The 18,764-nt window shown below is 30.6% G+C and overlaps 2 protein-coding genes across 4 annotated transcripts in view; one reads left to right on the top strand and one right to left on the bottom strand.

Annotated features, from left to right (window-relative positions):
* Brwd3 (bromodomain and WD repeat-containing protein) overlaps nucleotides 1-16,255 on the top strand; it is a 36,983-nt gene extending 20,728 nt beyond the window's left edge. Inside the window, exons 8-22 of the mRNA XM_074251029.1 lie at nucleotides 261-415; nucleotides 1,270-1,587; nucleotides 1,689-2,106; nucleotides 2,382-2,607; nucleotides 2,675-2,999; nucleotides 3,503-3,695; nucleotides 4,558-4,806; nucleotides 5,256-5,477; nucleotides 5,557-5,935; nucleotides 7,101-7,500; nucleotides 7,593-7,826; nucleotides 7,912-8,092; nucleotides 8,637-8,796; nucleotides 9,381-9,824; nucleotides 15,268-16,255. Of these exons, the coding sequence (XP_074107130.1) occupies nucleotides 261-415; nucleotides 1,270-1,587; nucleotides 1,689-2,106; nucleotides 2,382-2,607; nucleotides 2,675-2,999; nucleotides 3,503-3,695; nucleotides 4,558-4,806; nucleotides 5,256-5,477; nucleotides 5,557-5,935; nucleotides 7,101-7,500; nucleotides 7,593-7,826; nucleotides 7,912-8,092; nucleotides 8,637-8,796; nucleotides 9,381-9,824; nucleotides 15,268-16,154 (4,791 nt within the window). The 3' untranslated portion in view covers nucleotides 16,155-16,255. The remainder of the gene's footprint in view (nucleotides 1-260; nucleotides 416-1,269; nucleotides 1,588-1,688; nucleotides 2,107-2,381; nucleotides 2,608-2,674; nucleotides 3,000-3,502; nucleotides 3,696-4,557; nucleotides 4,807-5,255; nucleotides 5,478-5,556; nucleotides 5,936-7,100; nucleotides 7,501-7,592; nucleotides 7,827-7,911; nucleotides 8,093-8,636; nucleotides 8,797-9,380; nucleotides 9,825-15,267) is intronic.
* Nucleotides 12,064-14,294, bottom strand: LOC141532604 (uncharacterized). Of its 3 annotated transcripts, XM_074251032.1 has the most exons (5): nucleotides 13,448-14,294; nucleotides 13,036-13,283; nucleotides 12,687-12,930; nucleotides 12,217-12,499; nucleotides 12,064-12,146 (listed from the first exon to the last, which is right to left on the bottom strand). In XM_074251032.1, the coding sequence occupies exons 1-4, from the start codon at nucleotides 13,467-13,469 to the stop codon at nucleotides 12,441-12,443; spliced, it is 573 nt and encodes a 190-aa protein (XP_074107133.1). In that variant the 5' UTR covers nucleotides 13,470-14,294; the 3' UTR covers nucleotides 12,064-12,146; nucleotides 12,217-12,440. The 3 variants fall into 3 exon arrangements, with proteins under 3 accessions (XP_074107133.1, XP_074107131.1, XP_074107132.1); XM_074251030.1 differs by having other exon boundaries at nucleotides 12,687-13,283; XM_074251031.1 differs by having other exon boundaries at nucleotides 12,687-13,271.
* Nucleotides 16,256-18,764: the final 2,509 nt, after the last annotated feature.

Raw genomic sequence — 18,764 nt, 5'->3', positions numbered from 1 at the left:
GTGTAGACATTGAAAAACTGGCTTTGTTAAAACAGAGATTGGCTGATATAGTCATTTATCTTCCTACTCTTCTTTAATATCTGAGAGGGATTTCTTTCTTGCGTGTCGGGAATTTCTGAAACGCTTCATCTGCGAGATACAGGCGCTATTCTCAGCAAACAGATTGTTTTCAATTTTGACACTTAGCCATACCTCCATATATGTCTCCATTCGTAAAGTACTATGAGAAGTTAGAAAACTGATGTTTTTTTTTTCTCCAGATAGCAGTATTATGTGGACACTCAGGGATGGTTACCTCTGTTAATTTCTGTCCTATAACCTGCAATGGTGTTAATTACCTGGTATCAACAAGTACGGATGGATCAGTGGCATTTTGGTCGTACACTCAAAAGTACAATGAAAGAGCAGTTTTTCAGTAAGTTAACTTTGATTTAAAATTTTTTTTTTTTTTTTTTTTTTTTTTTTTTTTTTTTTTTTATTCTTGTATAGGCCACCTGTGCATCCATGAAAATAATCTGAGAAATTCACGCTAGTAGAAAAATCGTCATACAACAAATAAAAAAAAGCAAATTGTAGTTCTTAGTATCTAGTTTTTGGATCTAAGTTTCAAAAATTAAAGAAAAAATTATTATTTTGGAGTTATCTTAAGAAAACCAGAGAAAAAAATTTTCGAAATTTTTTTGATTTTTTTTCTAGTCTACGAACTTGAAATAGATATTTATGTCATAAGGCCGTGAAGTAGCGGTTTTTTGACAGCGACGATATTTCGATATGAGCTTAAGGTTTGCGGCAGGAAGGTTCGAAACGGGCGTAATTTTAACGTCCGAGGCGTAGCCGAAAACGGAAATTTACACTTGTTTTCGAACATTCGCGTCACAATCATTAAAGCGAATATCGAAAAAAAGTCGTTGTTAAAATCGCCACTTAACGGCCGTATGTTAGTTAGTTAGTTCTAACGGAAAGTTAGAAATGTCTCGGCTTCGCCTCGGTTGACTATAACATGTGATCTGAGACATTTCTTACTTTGCCTCCCTCGGGGTGAAATCTAATATTTTTACATTTTCAGTTAGCAATAGTCTAATCACATATTAGATGTATTCGGTTTAAAGTTATTTAAAATTTTTAATATTTTAAACTTGTTACACAATTATCGTTTGTAAATAAAATTCAGGAGAACGATTGTAGCTTCAATAATTTAAATGATCTCTTTTATGTATTTTAGTATACGATTTTTACAATTACTGATTAAAATTTTAAATAAATTTTCAGACCAAAGCCTATACAATACCATGAAAAAATGAGACCTGGACAAGCACAAATGATTTGTGCATCATTTAGCCCAGGCGGTACCTTTATGGCAGCTGGCTCTGCAGATCACCATGTGCGCGTGTATGCCATGTTAGAAGAAGAAGGTCCTCGCCGTGTTCTTGAAGTTGAAGCCCATACAGATACTGTCGATAGTATACAATGGGCTCATATGGGATTAAAGTTTATTTCTGGGTCAAAAGATGGAACAGCAAATGTTTGGCATTTCGAACAACAACAGTGGGTGCACAAACGTCTTTCAATGAACACGAAATTATCTGAGTATGTGTATATATTATTCTATACTTATTAAATAATATTACTTTTTTTTTTTCTTTTTTTTCTTTCATTGGAATGCAACAATAATTTTATTAATATTGCAGTGATGTTAAGGTTGATGAAGATACAATAAAAAAAGCAAAAGTAACAATGGTAAGCTGGGACGTAAGCGATGAGTGGGTAATCACAGCAGTAAATGATAGTTCGTTAAAGGTGTGGAATGCTAAAAGTGGAGAATTAATGAAGATTTTACGAGGTCACAAAGATGAAGTCTTTGTTTTAGAAGCTCATCCTATTGATCCTCGAGTAATATTAAGTGCTGGGCACGACGGACAGTTAATTATTTGGGATGTGCTTAATTCTGAACCAATAGCATGTTTTCAAAATTTCATTGAAGGACAGGGTAACGGAGCTGTATTTGATGCGAAGTGGTCACCGGACGGCACAATGCTTGCAGCTACAGATTCTCATGGCCATTTATTGATGTATGGATTTGGATCTGGAGTTGAAAAACTCAAAATTGTGAGTAGAATATCCTAATAATATTCTTTAATATTATTTACAAGTGACTTCGGGAGTTTGAAATCATTTAGATAATTTCTATTTAGTATAGAAATTAATTTCCGAATATGTCGGTTTTACGTGTACGGTTTTTAATACTTGCAATTTTCTTGTTTTCGATCATTATTATGCATAATTTATGAGAACATATTTTTATAATTGCTCAAAATTTTACCTTGGAATTATTCAGTATTATATCATCCTCTGCACTTTAATAAGTTTATTTTTTTTTGTAGATTCCCAAAGAATTGTTCTTTCATACAGACTATCGACCGCTCATTCGAGATAGCAATAATTATGTATTAGATGAACAAACACAAACTGCACCACACTTGATGCCTCCGCCATTTTTGGTTGATGTGGATGGAAACCCGTATCCACCATCGCTTCAACGATTAGTCCCTGGTAGAGAAAACTGTCGAGGAGAACAATTGGTTCCCAATATTGCAGTAGGTGTTGGAGGTAGGTTACTATTCTAGGCTGAAATTTATGTTTTCGGATTGATAAAACAAGAATTATATTTAAAAAGGATTACAAGAAGTTATCGAAGGAATACCAGATCCTGAACCACGCTCAAATATCGATCGTCTCATTGAAGCTCTTGCACAAAGACAAAATTTGAACACCGGAGATAATGAAAATATTGACGATCGCGAAGAAAATTTTAATGAATCTCAAATCCGTCAAATAACTAGTCCACGTGGTAATCGTTTAGGATTACGACGAGTTGGGGATGTTGAAGGAGTGAGACAAAGTAGTGGAAACTGGCAACGAGATAATACTACGCCTTGGAATAAACCAATCCTGGTACCACCGATTCATGAAGCAATACAACAAACGCAGCTAGAAAATCTGTAAGTATTAAAGTATTAGAAAGGATTGTTTTTTCTTGTTTTTTTTTATTTTTAAAAATTTTTTTTCCAAAATGATTAAAATATTTATATACTTAGAAGTTCATAATCATACTTTTTCTATTTTCCATCAGAATAATTCATTAAAAAGATTTTATTTTTTTAATTTTCATAAGTAGTCTACGATGCATCGAATAAAAAAAACTTTAGAAGTCTAAACATAGTGAATTGGTCCTAGAAGGATATTCAAATTATATAAAAAGAATATGTAGATTCTAATAAAGTAGTAAGATTCTGAAAGTACCAGATTTTCAACTCAAGAGTTTTTCAAGAAAAAGGATTATACTATTAATTGCACTTAAATCCATCTAGGTTTATGTAATTTTAAAAATTCAATTATAATTAATTTATGATGCAGTAGATTCATTTAGAGATTGAATACATTCTTCAAATTAGTTACTTTATGACATTCATATGATTATTATTTATTCTTCATAATTTACAAGGTATTCAACGGCCGATATGGAAATAGAAATTTGGAAAAGAGAAATGAAGAAACGCCCGTTACCTCCTGTGAAACTTGTTGAAGCTTCAAATCATGCCAATAACTATTTGACGAATCGAAAACGGAAAAATGGAGTAAGACATGGTTACCGAACCAGAGCCACAAGAGATGAAGAACAAAATGATGACGAAAATGTAAAGATCATTTATTTTAATAGTTATGAATTAAATTTTTAAGTAAACAAGTTTAATTCTTCATAAAAAAAGTGTGTTGAGTGACGTGATTATATTATAATTAGCTATTATATTATATTATAATTAACTTATCAATCTACGTTGAACCCTTTTTTTTAACAAAGAAAACTATTTCTGTTTATTATTTGCCACAGATCAATTTATCGGGAGCTAATTTCACTGCCGTGAGTTGAGGAAAAAACAAAACTAATCGAACTAAAAAAAAAAAAAAGGGTCTATTTATTGCTTATAAAAATGTGGGCATTGTTATACGACAACAATAAGAGTTATTGTAATTATAATTAGTTTTAATAACATGTTCCGCTTCCAGCTTCAATAACTTCGGTAAAATTAATTTCATGAAAAAATTTATTGATAGAAAATAAATTTGTATGGTTGCCCCTTGGCAACTGCATTTATATCATCAGTAGGGCAATTTAAAGAGGATCGTACATAAAAATTGAGGTGAAGTAGTTTTCGGTACTCATGCGCCGATTCCTCCTAGACTATATTAAGATTTAAAATTTATTGCTCGTCTTCTAGAAGCCTTCTTCTTAAAAATAAGAATTATATGAAGTTAATGCAATAAATAGTTTTTATTTTGGAACCGTTTGTTTTTCACAATCGCGTCACGAAATGCGTTTTTTGTTTTTAAAAGATGATTGCATAAAGTTTCTTGTAAAAAATCATTTTTTTCTATTTATGTATATCACTTTAATTTATTAACTATCACTCAACCATTTCATTATTGTACATCTTTAATGATTTTGTATATTTCACAATAATTTTTTTGCTCATATTACTCACTATATTTTTTTTTTAGAATTCGGAAAATAGAGAGCTTTCAGGAACCTCGGCAAGCAGTCATAGCAATGACTCTTCGGCTCATGAAGAAGATTTGTGTTCTGACACTACTACGTCAGATACAAGTAGTGAATATTCCGATTGGATTGCAGATCATGGATTACACTTAGAACCACCAACTCGAAGTAAAAGAAAACCAATGAATAAAAGATCGGTCACACCATCTATTGATCTGAATAACCAGAGAAACCAACGTCTGAAGAAAAAGGTAAAACCCGACTCTATTCGATTTGGCTGACATATTTATACTTCTCTAATCTATAAAAAATTTTTTTTGAATTTTTAACTTACCACTAAAGAGACTAAAAAAATTAATTTTTTTTTTCAAATTCAGAAAGTAATTGTTTTTAAATCAATTTTTGAAAATTGAGTTTTCATAAAACCTCAACGTTGAAAGTTTTTTTAAATATAATTATAAAGATATAGTATCGATAAATTCCCAAATCTAATCAGCTTTGTTATCGATGATAATTTCGCTAAATGTAGCACTCCTATCAAAATCAGTTAATTCGTTAAATATATATTGTAGTTAAAAAATTTTCGAGAAAAGGTTTAATTTAACTTTCTTAATATTTTCTTGAGTCAAAAAAATTATTTCTTCAACGAAAAATTGTCTCTTTTTGAATAATAATGCTTAATTATAAAATATTATTTTAGTTAATGACGGTAACAAATGGAACAGCGGAAGTACCTGACGTTTTTCGTCCTTCAGAATGGCTTACTGAAGTAATACCTCGTAAAGCACCATATTACCCACAAATAGGTGATGAGGTGGTATATTTTCGACAAGGTTATAATTTATATTTTGATGCAGTCAAGAACAAAAAAGTTTACTCTTTGAGCACACGCTGTGAACCATGGTCTAAAATGGAGATCAAAGTATAGCGTTTTGACGGTTACTAATATAAAAAATTTATTTTTACTATCATATTAATCATGTAATTTTTTGATTTTTTAGTCTCACGAATTTGTAAAAGTTGTAGGAATTAAGTATGAAATTCGTCCACCTCGACTCTGTTGTTTGAAATTAGCATTGATGAATGAAGAAGGCCATTTAACAGGAAATACTTTTACAATAAAATATCACGACATGGCGGATGTATTAGATTTTCTAGTACTACGACAAACTTTTGAAACAGCATTAAATCGAAATTGGGGAGAAGGAGATCGTTTCAGATGTATGATTGATGATGGTTGGTGGATGGGAGAAATCGAATCAATGGAGCCACTTGATGAAGAGTTTCCAGAATCATATTTTATGTGTTTTCGTGTGAGATGGGACAATGGAGAGTATGAAAAAATGAGTCCATGGGATTTAGAACCTATAGATGAAGAAAGTAAGTAATAATTATTCAAATGTATACCGATAAAGTTAGTTTTTGATTATGAAATGCACAGAAAGAAAAATTTCTTGACTGGAGAACAAAATTCTTGGCTCAAGAAAATTTTCGGGTGCCTGAAGGAAGACCGAAGTTGTGTTGGCCGAAGTAAAAATTTTTCTTGTAATTCTATTCTTGGTGGAAGTAATTTTTTCTTAATTCAAATCATCATAAATACTTGATACAGTAAATTTTTATATTCAATCAAGATTTTTAGATACTTTAAGGAAGCAGCGCCACTTACTTCAGCTAAGAAAAAAATTTTCTCACCCTGAGAAAATTTTTCTCTTGAATATTTGATACCCATTTTATATTATTTTAGCGTGCAATTATACATATTAAATGAAAAAAAATTATTCAATATTATTTGATCTTCCCATTTGACATGTTAGTCAATAAACATATTAATAAAAATTTACTTCTATCGAGATATTTAATTTTTTGGAGCAAGAGAGAAATTTTCTCGGGAAGAAAATTTACTTCTGTCCAGAACTAAACTTTTTGGAGCAAGAGGCTAAATTTTCTCAAAACAAGATTTTCTTGACTTAAATAAATTTTCTTGGATCAAGATACGTATTTTTTAAAGCAAGATAATTAATTTTGTTGGAATAAGTGAAATTTCTTGTGTCAAAAAAAATTTTTTTTTCGCTCAAGAAAATAATTAGGAAGAAAAATATTTTCTTAGTTCAAGTGACCTTTTTTTTGTGTATGTTAAAGGATATTCTCGACGATTGCCCATGTTAAAAATATTAATGAAACTATTTAATTTAATTAAAATCTCACAAACGTTATTCTTTCGTTTTAATGGCGAGATTTGTTAGTGTGGAGAAAATACTTTGAGAAAATTAAGAAATTATTGCTTTTTAAGTATATTTTCAAAGATATTTTTCGAACAAATAAACAAGACTTGCGGAAACAGTTTTTTAATAGCGAAGAAAATTTGAATTTATAATTTCAATTGATAATGAAATCTTCCAACTATTTTAAAAAGACACATATTTATATACAAAGAGCTTCGTTGAAGAAAATTTATTTTTTATGTATTTAATAATGTTAAGTAATAAATTTTTTTTGTTATTTTAAAAACTATGTTGTCTAAAAATCAATTTTTTAATCAATAAAGGACTTCCTATTGAAATTGGGGGTGCCGTTCCTGTTCTACCTGAAGAAATTCAAAATACACTGTATCAACCTCAACCCGATGAATGGCCTATGGGAGATAGAGAAGCTACTTGCCGTCGTATAATTCGTGGAATTGATCAAGTTATGTCACTTGCTATAGCTGAACCATTTATAACTCCAGTTGATCTCAATATTTATCCGGCTTATGCATTTGTTGTTGAATACCCTATCGATTTGTCGACTATTAAAACACGTTTGGAGAACCATTTTTATCGTAGAATCATAGCCGCACAATTTGATGTTAGATATTTGGCTTCTAATGCTGAAAAATTTAATAAACCTCATAGTCAAATCGTAAAATCCGCAAGAATCATTTCCGATTTATGTTTACGCATAATAAGGTAAATAATTTTTTTCCCACGTACGAAATCTTGCATTAAGTAATATCTTTTTTTTTTTTTTTAAACATCACCCGTATTTATATTTATTACAGAGAAACTACTGAGATCGATGTACCAGTTGTTTATCATCAATTGGTCGATACTTATCAGTCTTCGGATTCAGAAGCTGAATTACCAGATAAAAAAATAATGCCTTCTACTAGTCGATCTAGATCATTAAGCAATCGGATCTTACGTTCTCATCATGAAAACACCGTAGATTGGAAATTCGAATGTCGGCAATTGCTAGAAAGCTTATGGCAATGTGAGGATTCTCTTCCTTTTAGGTAATCATTATAGATTATATATTTTTGATATTTATTACTTGGATAATATAATTTAACTAACTAAAGTGTATACTTTTATTTTCAGAGAACCGGTAGATCGGTTAGAACACCCTGATTACTATCAATTAATAGACACACCCATGGATCTTGGAACAGTGAAAGAAGATTTACTGGGGGGTAATTATGAAACACCTTTAGAATTTGCTAAAGATATGAAGCTAATTTTCACAAACAGTAAAAACTACAACACTAACAAACGATCAAAAGTAAGTAACATACGCTACTGCTATATATGTGAAACTATTTCTTAATTATATACAATTGACTACTTTTTTTAATTTCCCGCTAAGAAAATTAAAAATTTTCGAAAATCGAGCGAGTTATTGGTTTTACCCCGTTTTTCAAAAATCGAGTTTTCATCAGATATCTACGTAATGAGGTCCTAGGATGCTTCCCTGACTATTTCCGCGATAGTGAATGTCTGTATGTCTATGTATCTATGTATGTACGTATGCATGTATGCACGTGTATGCACATGCGTGTTTGTGTGTGCGTGATCGCGGTTGGCATCATTCAAAAGGGCTTGACCAAATTTAAATTTTGAATACAACTCGGACCGGTAGTTCAAACAACATAAATTATATTTTTGAATTAAAAAAACGTCACAAGTGCAATTTTAAGCGCCTAGGTATGGAACTAGCGGGAAGTTGCAAGGATGGCCTTTAGGGTCAACCTAATTTTCCTAATTTTTTTAACTTTGTAATTTATTAAACAATTTATAATTTTATGTACCAAATAATGTCATTCTAGATATATTCGATGACAGTAAGGTTATCAGCTATGTTTGAAGAACATATGCGGAGAATTATTTACCTGTGGAATTCAAACAAACGGCGGAGTAAAAATTGCCAGATGAAAACTCGCCAGCGCGCATCAAAAGAATTCAAGACTTCTCTAACGACTAATGCTGGTAAAGTATCTATTATTAATTATTATAGCGTTTGATAAACTTTATGAGAGTGTGAGAATATGGTGAATTGAGAGTATAGTGAATTGGCCCTAGTTCAATATTCAAATAATACTTATAAAGTGTGTAGCCGTTCATAAAAATAAGAAAAGGCCGTAAAGTATTAAAATTTTTAGCTGAATTGGTTTTTGAGAAAATTTTGATTGATGTCATAGATATGGAGATTCGGTACTGATTTTCACATAATACGAGAATTTTTTCATTTTTATCATCGTGAGGTATTTACGTCAATTGATCATCACTAAAATTTTAGATCGTTTCACCATACATTTTCTGCGTAATTAATCATTAAATTTGTGTCTTATACTCGTAGAGGTATAAAGAACCAATACGAAACGTATTCCTAAGCTTGTAGTGTTCAAAAATTGAATGAAAGTGGGCTTTCGTACTTTTTGATCTGAAAGTAGTGGAATGTCTTAGTTAATGCCTCGCAGGGTCAACCGTTTTCCAGATTGTTTATTCTTGTTTTTAAACTGGTATATCTTCTATATACTATTCTTTCATTCATACAATTTTGTATATTTTAGGTCCATCTAGAAGAAGATGTGAAACAACCAGCGATGATGATGATGAGGATGATGATGATGATGACGACGATAATGACCGCGTTGTAGGTGTTCGTAAAAATAATAATGATGATGATGATGATTCGAATGATGATGATGAGGACGAGGATGAAGATGATGATGATGATGATGATGATGATGATGATGATGATGATGATGATGATGATGATGACGACGACGATGATGATGATAACGATGTTGTTGTTGATGGTGAAGATGACGATGGTGACAATGAGCATAATGATAATCATAACGACGATAATGCTGATGATGGTGATGATGATGATGATGATTATGATGATAATATGGTCAGTGAACATAAAAGAAAAGTGAATTTAAAAAAAAATAAGAAACAAAATAAAGTAACTGTTCATAATAAACAAACATCCTACTGCAATGAATCAGGTAAGCAATTTTGAATTATCTGTAAGATGGGCGTATTTCATATTGTATTTATATTGTGCTTGAAGTCTTGAGGAAAAAAATTATCAACTACCTAAGGTGAAAATTTTAGAACTAAAATTAAACTGAAAAAAGCTGTAGACTATGAGTTTTGTACTTTTAGAATTACCATAGAAAATGTATTTAAATATGGAACTGATCTGATCCTAATAGTATCTGACGTCTCTAGCAAACTGGACATTTTTATTTAAGTATCAATTCAACCGAGTGAGCTTAATAAAAAATTCAATTAAACTTCAATAGTTTAATCTCAACATCAAATCGGTCTTCCAAATTACAATTCAAGCTTTAAATTTTCGCTACGGATATACTTATATACAAATAAAAATTTCCTGAAATTTCTAGCTCTTAATTTCAAGTATCTTAATTGCAGAATTTTTTTCATTGAATTTATATGCTATTGAACCATGTAAATTTCGGTTGTTATCTTGCACATTGTTTTTTTTAACTAAGTTTTTTTATTTTTTTTTTAAACCAGAGTGAATTAGTTTTTTAAATAATATCAATACAAAAAATCAATTAATTATCTTAATCATTAACTTAAGTTTTCTTTCTTAAGGAAGTACGAGCGCAAGGCGGGGTGGGGATAGTTATCGACTCTAGCGCGGTAAGGGGAGAGCAGTAACCATATGGTTTTTCTCAATATATAGATTAGGGTGATTCAAAAAAAAAGAATATTTTTTTTTTCGTTTGGTACTCTGAAAAATAGGTTCCTAGACACCTCTAAGAAAGCCTCTCCAAGCATGAGTTCTTAATTGTAACGGGAAGGTCCTCCTTCTTACAGTTTTCTATTTTTTCTTATTATCAGATAGAAAAATTTATATCTCGCTTCCAACTACTTGAAAAAATATCTTGTTCCTTAGATTTTGTAGGAAATTGAATGCTCTACAAAAAGGTCTCTTACGATTTTTTTCGTAAACCCAACCGTTTAAAAGATATTAACGGTTAAAGTTTGATTATTTTTGGGAAAATTTTTTATTTCTTATGAATTTTATAACTCAATGAAAAAAATCATTATGAATGATGAAACTCATAGTTTTGTAGGAAATTTACTGCTCTATAAAAATGGTCTCTTATGATTTTTCGATCAAGTTGAGCGTTTACGAGATATTCATCGTCAAACATCAATGCATATCAATTTTTCTAGTTTTTGATCAATAATTCGAAAAATTTCAATTTATTCTGTGAGTTTCAAGGAAATTTAGACAAATTTGAGTTTCTATGAATAGAAATATGTTATGAACTATTTTTTTAATTAGTTTTTTTAGTCTTGGACATGTTTGATTACATTAAAACAAAAAATTAGTGCATTTTTTAAATATATAATTCAATTTAGTGTGTTTCACATGTGTTTCACTTTTTTATCGAAGAATTTATTTATTTAATTATCAACTGCCATATAATTTTCAATATTTTCAACATAACGGTACACTTTTACTGTAAATAATTTCCTCTATTGCAGTTTGGGTAGTTTTTTCGATGTTCTTTGATAATTTGCAATAAGTATTGGAATTGCTCTTCATTTTTGTCAAGCATTGATTATACTCACTAACTAATGCAACAGCTCGTTCTGCTGAATCATTAACAACTTTCAATTGGTTAAAGTAGTCTTTATTTTCAATGTAACTGTCATTAGTAGGCCACGATTCAATATCTTTATCAAGGAAGTCATATGGTAAATCAAAGATTTTAAAGAGATTTAAAGACTTTTTAGAAACAAAGTCACTCAGACTTTTTGCGTTAATGAATTCAAATCGTTTTTATCAATTATAAATTTTTAGCTTTAGAATCTGTACCGTTACGAGTATTAACAGCTCCAACAATATTTTTTTACTTCCAATGAAACGGTATCGTCAAATAATGATAAAATGGCAAGTTCATCACTTAAATACCATAAATGCAAAATCATTTTTTCATAAGTTGCTGAAGAAATCAATGAATTGATATTTTTGTACTCGAATAAATTTTTCAAAAACTGCAAGTCATGATCAGCAGCAGTTGTTGCAGAAGTTGATGAAAACCAAGCTTTTAAATACAGTGTAACTATAAATATACAAATTTGCCGAAGACCGTCCAATTCTTTATTAGAAAGTTTAAATTCATTTCTGAATAGAAACATTTTTAAACTGTAAATTGCCTTCGCCATCCACCTAGCATGATGAATTGCACCAGGACGTTTGAAAAAATTTCTTCTTGAGGCATTTCTCCAAGGAAAATCAACGACAATTCCAACAATTCTTTATAGTCATCTCGGGGTTGTAGTAACTATCAAAAACAATTAAAAATTTGTCAGAAACAAGAAAATTTTTTTCTTAAAATCGCAGTTAAATCATACCTGTAAGGATTGTGCAATTAAACGAGATATTTCATTTTTTTATCCAAAATGATATCAGCAACAACAGTATCTTCAATTCCAGCTTTATAATTAGTTTTATTTATTTCATCCCATGATTTTTTAAATCTTCCGAACATTGGTACGTTTGGCCCAGATGACACAGGCCAATATACTTCAAATGCACTTCTCAATATGATCTCAAAAATGTGGTGACGACATGGTAACTAGATTAACTCTCTTCCCAAAGTCTTTTCAATTGCCTTACATGTACCGTTATGAATTCCTGTATAAAGAAAATAGATAACTATCGTTAAATTTAATATTTTCAACAAATTGTAGATTATATTTAAAATCCAAATGAGTAAATAATTCTCAATAATTTCAAAAGTGAAATTCAGTAAGCAATAAAAATTAAACTAGAACGTTAATAATTAAATATTTTTTAGATTAAATTATCATTGATAAGTTACCTGTATTAACTGCCGTCGTGTCAAAACACATCGCCTTAACATAATTAGTAATACCCCATTCACTCAATGTCGATAAAATGGCTGATGTTTGATTGTCTGCCGTCCCAGAATTCATTTTTGGAACCCCAAGTAATTGTTCGGTACCAAATGCAGTTAAAATAACTGGTAGCCGTTCCACAGATTTTGATCCAACAAGGTCATTCAGCATTTTTCCGTCCCAATGCACAACGTATTTATCGTGTGTCTTAAAGTTGTCATTAAGTCCTTTAGCAATGTCTTCTCTTTGAAGCATACGAGCTCGTTGAATTGAACTATAACTGAGCGTTGTATCTTCAATTTTAATACCTACTGCTAGTAAAACCGGAGCAATAATAAACATCGCATTTCTACTGCTGACATTAGCTCGGTCGAGTCCAAAAATGACTTCAGGAGTTAAGACATCAAGTTTTGCTCGTTTTGTCGGAATTGGAGGTTCATACTCTGAATCAGATCCAAAATTTGTAACTCCACTTAATGTATACGTAGAGAACGACTCTGATTTTTCACTTGGAACAATCGCATGACTGGTAGACGGTTGATCTAAGTCTGGAATAAGATCTGTTTTATAAATTAAACGAAGAAAATGTATAGAATTTATTCATTTTGATGACAAATAATTAAGAAAGGACTCCAAAAATTGTCTAGTCAAATGTCATCTAGTCATCTATGAAAAGTTACACTACTACCTGACTTTATAATAATTAAATATCTCAGATACTTACTACTCTCATCTATTCCCATCATAGTTGTGGTTAAGTTTGATACAGGTACATTATTAGAAAGAATCTCTTTATGGGTACCGAATTTTTGATCCAAATACAACTTTCTAATATTATCATCAAGCACTTTTAAGGATTTTTCGCTCACAATGTCGAATAATTTTTATCGAAATTTTTTTGTAATTTTAACCATTGACTGTGATAGCGAAGAAATTTTTTGACTGCATTAGGAGCTCCACTAGTTGGAATCTAATTTTTTCTCCACAGTTCAATAACTTGGTCAACTGAATTTTTAGCACTTTGTTTGATTGAATACTTTAAAATTTTAAGTTGGTAGAAAAACACACGCATAACCTCTTTCACTTTTGGTAACTTACGTTCCGAAATTCTTTGTAGAGGTATTCCGATAAAACGTATTTCTTTATTCATTGTAGGTTAATTGATGATAAATAAATTTATGTGATGATTATAAGACTTATTTAAAATGAATTATTTTATTACGTATTATTACGTAAAAAACATAGATGGCGTTAGTTTCAGAAGACAAACAGAAGAAGAAATGGAATTTAAAACAAAAATCCCCTCGAACGAAAATTTTATGTATATTTTGTGAAAAACAAATTAAAAATACGCACTGAACAAATTTCATAATAATAAATGACAACGCGATTAAGATTTTAAATTATTAAAGATAAAATTAAAAAAAAATATTATTAGAATAAAAACTTTCAAATGAATTTTTGAACAGAAAACATCTATAGGAGTTGCTTTTATAATAAAAACTCAAATTTGTCTAAATTTCCTTGAAACTCACAGAATAAATTGAAATTTTTCGAATTATTGATCAAAAACTAGAAAAATTTGATATGCATTGATGTTTGACGATGAATATCTCGTAAACGCTCAACTTGATCGAAAAATCATAAGAGACCATTTTTATAGAGCAGTAAATTTCCTACAAAACTATGAGTTTCATCATTCATAATGATTTTTTTCATTGAGTTATAAAATTCATAAGAAATAAAAAATTTTCCCAAAAATAATCAAACTTTAACCGTTAATATCTTTTAAACGGTTGGGTTTACGAAAAAATCGTAAGAGACCTTTTTTGTAGAGCATTCAATTTCCTACAAAATCTAAGGAACAAGATATTTTTTCAAGTAGTTGGAAGCGAGATATAAATTTTTCTATCTGATAATAAGAAAAAATAGAAAACTGTAAGAAGGAGGACCTTCCCGTTACAATTAAGAACTCATGCTTGGAGAGGCTTTCTTAGAGGTGTCTAGGAACCTATTTTTCAGAGTACCAAACGAAAAAAAAAATATTCTTTTTTTTTGAATCACCCTAATATAGATATAAATTTAACATTGGCTGATGGTGGCATTTATTTTTCTTTTAATTAATACACTTTAATTAGTCGGGCAAGTGTAAATTTTTTTGAATTAAATTCATCACTAATTTATTTACTTTCATTCATAAGTTTTTTAAAAATATTCACCGACAGTTTTACGAGAAAAATACAGAAATGTATTAATGTTTGGGGGTTACCTCATAAGACCAATGTTAAATTGCTCAACTTTCAAGTTAATTATTTAAATGGTCGAGCAATCTCGTTTAAATTTTCGAAATTTGTTCAGACATATTTAAACTTCATATTGAAAAAAAATCAAGCCTTTTATCAAAAGTAGTCTTGGTGCTCGTGCTTCCTTAAATTATACAATATATTCATAAACAATCTGATATTCTTTGAGATTTTTTTTTTTAGTGTATGGTATATTATTTAGTTGAAATTAATTTACAGTATTTATTTACATTCATTACAGGTCCATCTCAAATTACAAATGGTCATATCAACCGTTCTACTGATTTAAGACCAATAGGAAATAGGAAATCTTCATCAAAAAATATCCCGAAAAGTAAAATCGATTCCAGTGAATCTGATTCGTCTACCAATAACATCACTGATGATAATCAGGATGTTCTACGAAGAAAAAACGAAGTTAGTCCAAGCAATAATGAAAATTTGAATGACAGCATCAAATCTGTTAGAAGCAGAGGATCTATTATAAAAAGAGGTTTGAGAAGGAAAGGTATTCGTACGAATCGATCAGCATTAAGAAATTATGCAGAGAGTAATGGTGATGACAATGATGAAAATCAAGAAATTATTGAACAGCAGGAGTCCACAGCCAGTGAAAGTTCACAAAATATTGAAAATGAAAGAATACAAGCCCATGCGATTCCAGAAACAGATTCATTGCCCGATCAAATATCTTATACTAGTGGTCTATCTCCGAAAAATAGAAGTGAAGAAACATCATCAGACAGCAATTGCACAGAAAAATTAAATTATAATGTTTCAAATAGTAGAGATTCTGAAAGTTTTGAATCTACAGCAAGAAATAAACAGATAAAATCGCAGAAAAAGGGAAGAAGAAGAAGACGGCGAAGAAAAAGAATGTCTATAAATGATTCCGATAATGAAGAGACAATAGGAAGTTCAAGAAGAGGGATGAAACGTGTACGATACTGTGAAGATAGTGACGAAAGTGAATCGATTCCTTCAAGAGATAGGCGGAAAGTAAAAAAACCTGACTATGCTGAACAAAGTGATGAAAGCCCACCTGAACCTGGGATCAGTATAAGTAGTAGAGGTCGTGTACGAAAAATGACCGCAAAAGCACGTGCTTTTTTATTAGAGTCACCATAATGGCCTTCTTATATTTTAAAGTTAATCTATAAATATTTAAATATGCAGGCCAAAACTTTATATGTGTTTTGTCAATATCAATAAAATTAAATTTTTTTTAATTGTTTTTGGCATTTAGTATTGTATTCGTATAAGAAATTTTTTTTCATCTTTTCTACGTTACACAAATATAAACTTTAATGGGAGTTTTCTGATCTAGGATTTCACCAGTCATAAAATAATTCAGTTTATTTGACTAACCAATTATTCAGATATTAATTGTTCTTTAAGGCGGCTGATCATAGTTAGATCAATATATCAAAAGGAAAGGTTATTCGAACTACTCGCTGACATAGAGTAATACCCGGAATCGACCAACCAAACGAAACTCGACATGTTTAAAAACTCTATAATGGTATCAATTAAATTCGACAAATTTGTTTATTGGTACTTCGAATTTCCATTCTCATCGTTAATATAACATTAGTATTAATCTCTACTCTCACTTTTGGTACTATAGTCGTCCATTACTCACTTACATGTCAACGTATTTATCAAACAATAAATTAATAATAACTAAATGATCTAGCTAGTCAATAAACTACGAATAATATTCAATCTCTCAATTCAATACGATGTTGCAAAAATTAATATTAAGTAATTATTACGTCAATTTTTGGCTTCAACATCTGTACTCGAATCAGTTCTAAATTACTGGTTTAATTGATTAATAATATAAGCGTAAACTTTGTAACAACGATTTACTATTTTTAAAACTCGACGACGGTGGAGACTTCGAGCAAAGTTGAACCTTGTCTAGGTAGCGCAAAATGAATTACATCGAAAATCGAGAACTTTCGGAGGTGCTCTTAATCTCCTAAGCAACACTGTAGCTGTATAGCGATGTTGCTACATAACAATAAATCTATTTATTTACAAACTAAAGTTGCTTCAATCTAAGTCCAGAGTTGAGTTCCTTCGTCGGGTAGACTATAAAATACAAATATGGCTTACAATAATTAATAATTGATCTCAAAATATCGGCCTCAATTTTCAGTAGACCGTTTACTTGGCGAATAACGAAAATTATAAATTACCAGAAATTATATATGACGATTATTTTATTGAGATGAACCAAAATTACTTCGTTGGATTATCTCGACCAAATATAATAATAAATTTAAAATAATACAGGCCAACTCGAAGATCTAAAAACGTGGCTTTCAGGACAGGTACTTGACTATAATATTCTTTACTTGCTACGGGATCGACTCGATTAAATAATAAATATTTACTAACTAATAAATGAATAAATTATTCAAAGCCAGGAGACGACGCGGTGGTCGGAAAATACTCAAGCTCAACTTGTGAGTTACTTACCGAATACTTAGGCAAAAACTCAAACAAAGATACCAGATACACACTCGACTTACATGAATACGGGTTCTTGCGTGTGTAGCAATTTTCATCGCCGCGAAAATCTCTAAGGCCTCATATCCGATCACGCGGGCCTCTTAAGCCATTTGCCAAAATTATTAGTCCCGTTTCTCACCATCGGATAGTACGGGGTATCACTCGTGCAAGTAAGGACTATGATCTATTATCGATTATCAATATTATGATTTAACATTTTTTTCGTTACCTGCTCCGATACCCATCGTTGGACAAAAAAAATTTCATCGTTGGAAAAAAAAATTTTTTTTTGTTCATCTTGGTTTTAGTCTTTCACTATTTAGTAGTAATCGATTGTTTCTTTCACTGGAAAATACTATTTGACATCCGGTCCTTGACAAGACTCGAATCTGGGACCCTTGAGACATGAAGCATGAATAATAACCACTACGCTGATCCTCCACAATACTTGAAAAGATTTTTACTACATTGTAGCATGAATTCCCTTTTTTTTTAATGTAAAAATATAGATTACAGTGCAAAAAATTTCCAATGAATTTTACTATGTGTGCATAGTAATACCGGACTATAAGAAAACTGGTATAATTTACAAGTTCCCATAGTAAATGGTATGCGTAGACGACACGATTGTGTAATTTGCGCATACGTTTACTATGGGAACTTGTAAATTTTGTTTCAGTTTTCTTATAGTCCGGTGTTACTATGCACACATAGTAAAATTCATAGAGTGAACAATACGCAGCAAAAATCATTTTATTGGTTAGTTAGTTAAGACCAGCCCAACGGCACTGTTTTGGGGATTTCAATGGGAGGCCTACCCACGGAGGACGACATAAGCCACCTTGTCGACATAATTAAGCAAAGAAACCACGACATAAGCCACCTTGTCGACGTATAATTAAATTCACTGGTTTTTTCATTTATATTTCTTAAATTTAGAAATTAAATTTATATTAAATCATTTTCATTTATTGAAATAAATTCGTCGCGTAGTTTATAACGAGGAGTTGATCCAAAGTATTCCTTGTGAACCTCCTCCTATTCTTCAATTGATTGAACAATTTATTACTCAAATATTTTATTAAATATATTTTTTCTGGGATTAAATTTGCTTGATAATTAGTAATAAACTTCAATATTTATAAATTCATTAACTTATTTCCGACGACCAAGCCTCTTCCTGTTACACTAATTTTAATTCTAAATTTAATTAATTTA

This window comes from Cotesia typhae, unplaced genomic scaffold (assembly GCF_013202065.1).
Source record: "Cotesia typhae breed Kobodo isofemale line unplaced genomic scaffold, CoteBio_Ctyphae contig_65, whole genome shotgun sequence".
NCBI lineage: Eukaryota > Metazoa > Arthropoda > Insecta > Hymenoptera > Braconidae > Cotesia > Cotesia typhae.
Note: the sequence above shows the minus strand (reverse complement) of the source record. Positions and strands in the feature narration are given on the sequence as shown.

Excerpts from the sequence above, each read along its gene's own strand:
- LOC141532604 (XM_074251030.1), bottom strand. The coding sequence starts at position 13,469 with ATGATGGGAATAGATGAGAGTA. Across the intron at positions 13,284-13,447 it reads GATGGGAATAGATGAGAGTA|ATCTTATTCCAGACTTAGAT; the intron begins GTAAGTATCTGA and ends TTTATAAAACAG. Across the intron at positions 12,500-12,686 it reads CACGACGGCAGTTAATACAG|GAATTCATAACGGTACATGT; the intron begins GTAACTTATCAA and ends TTCTTTATACAG.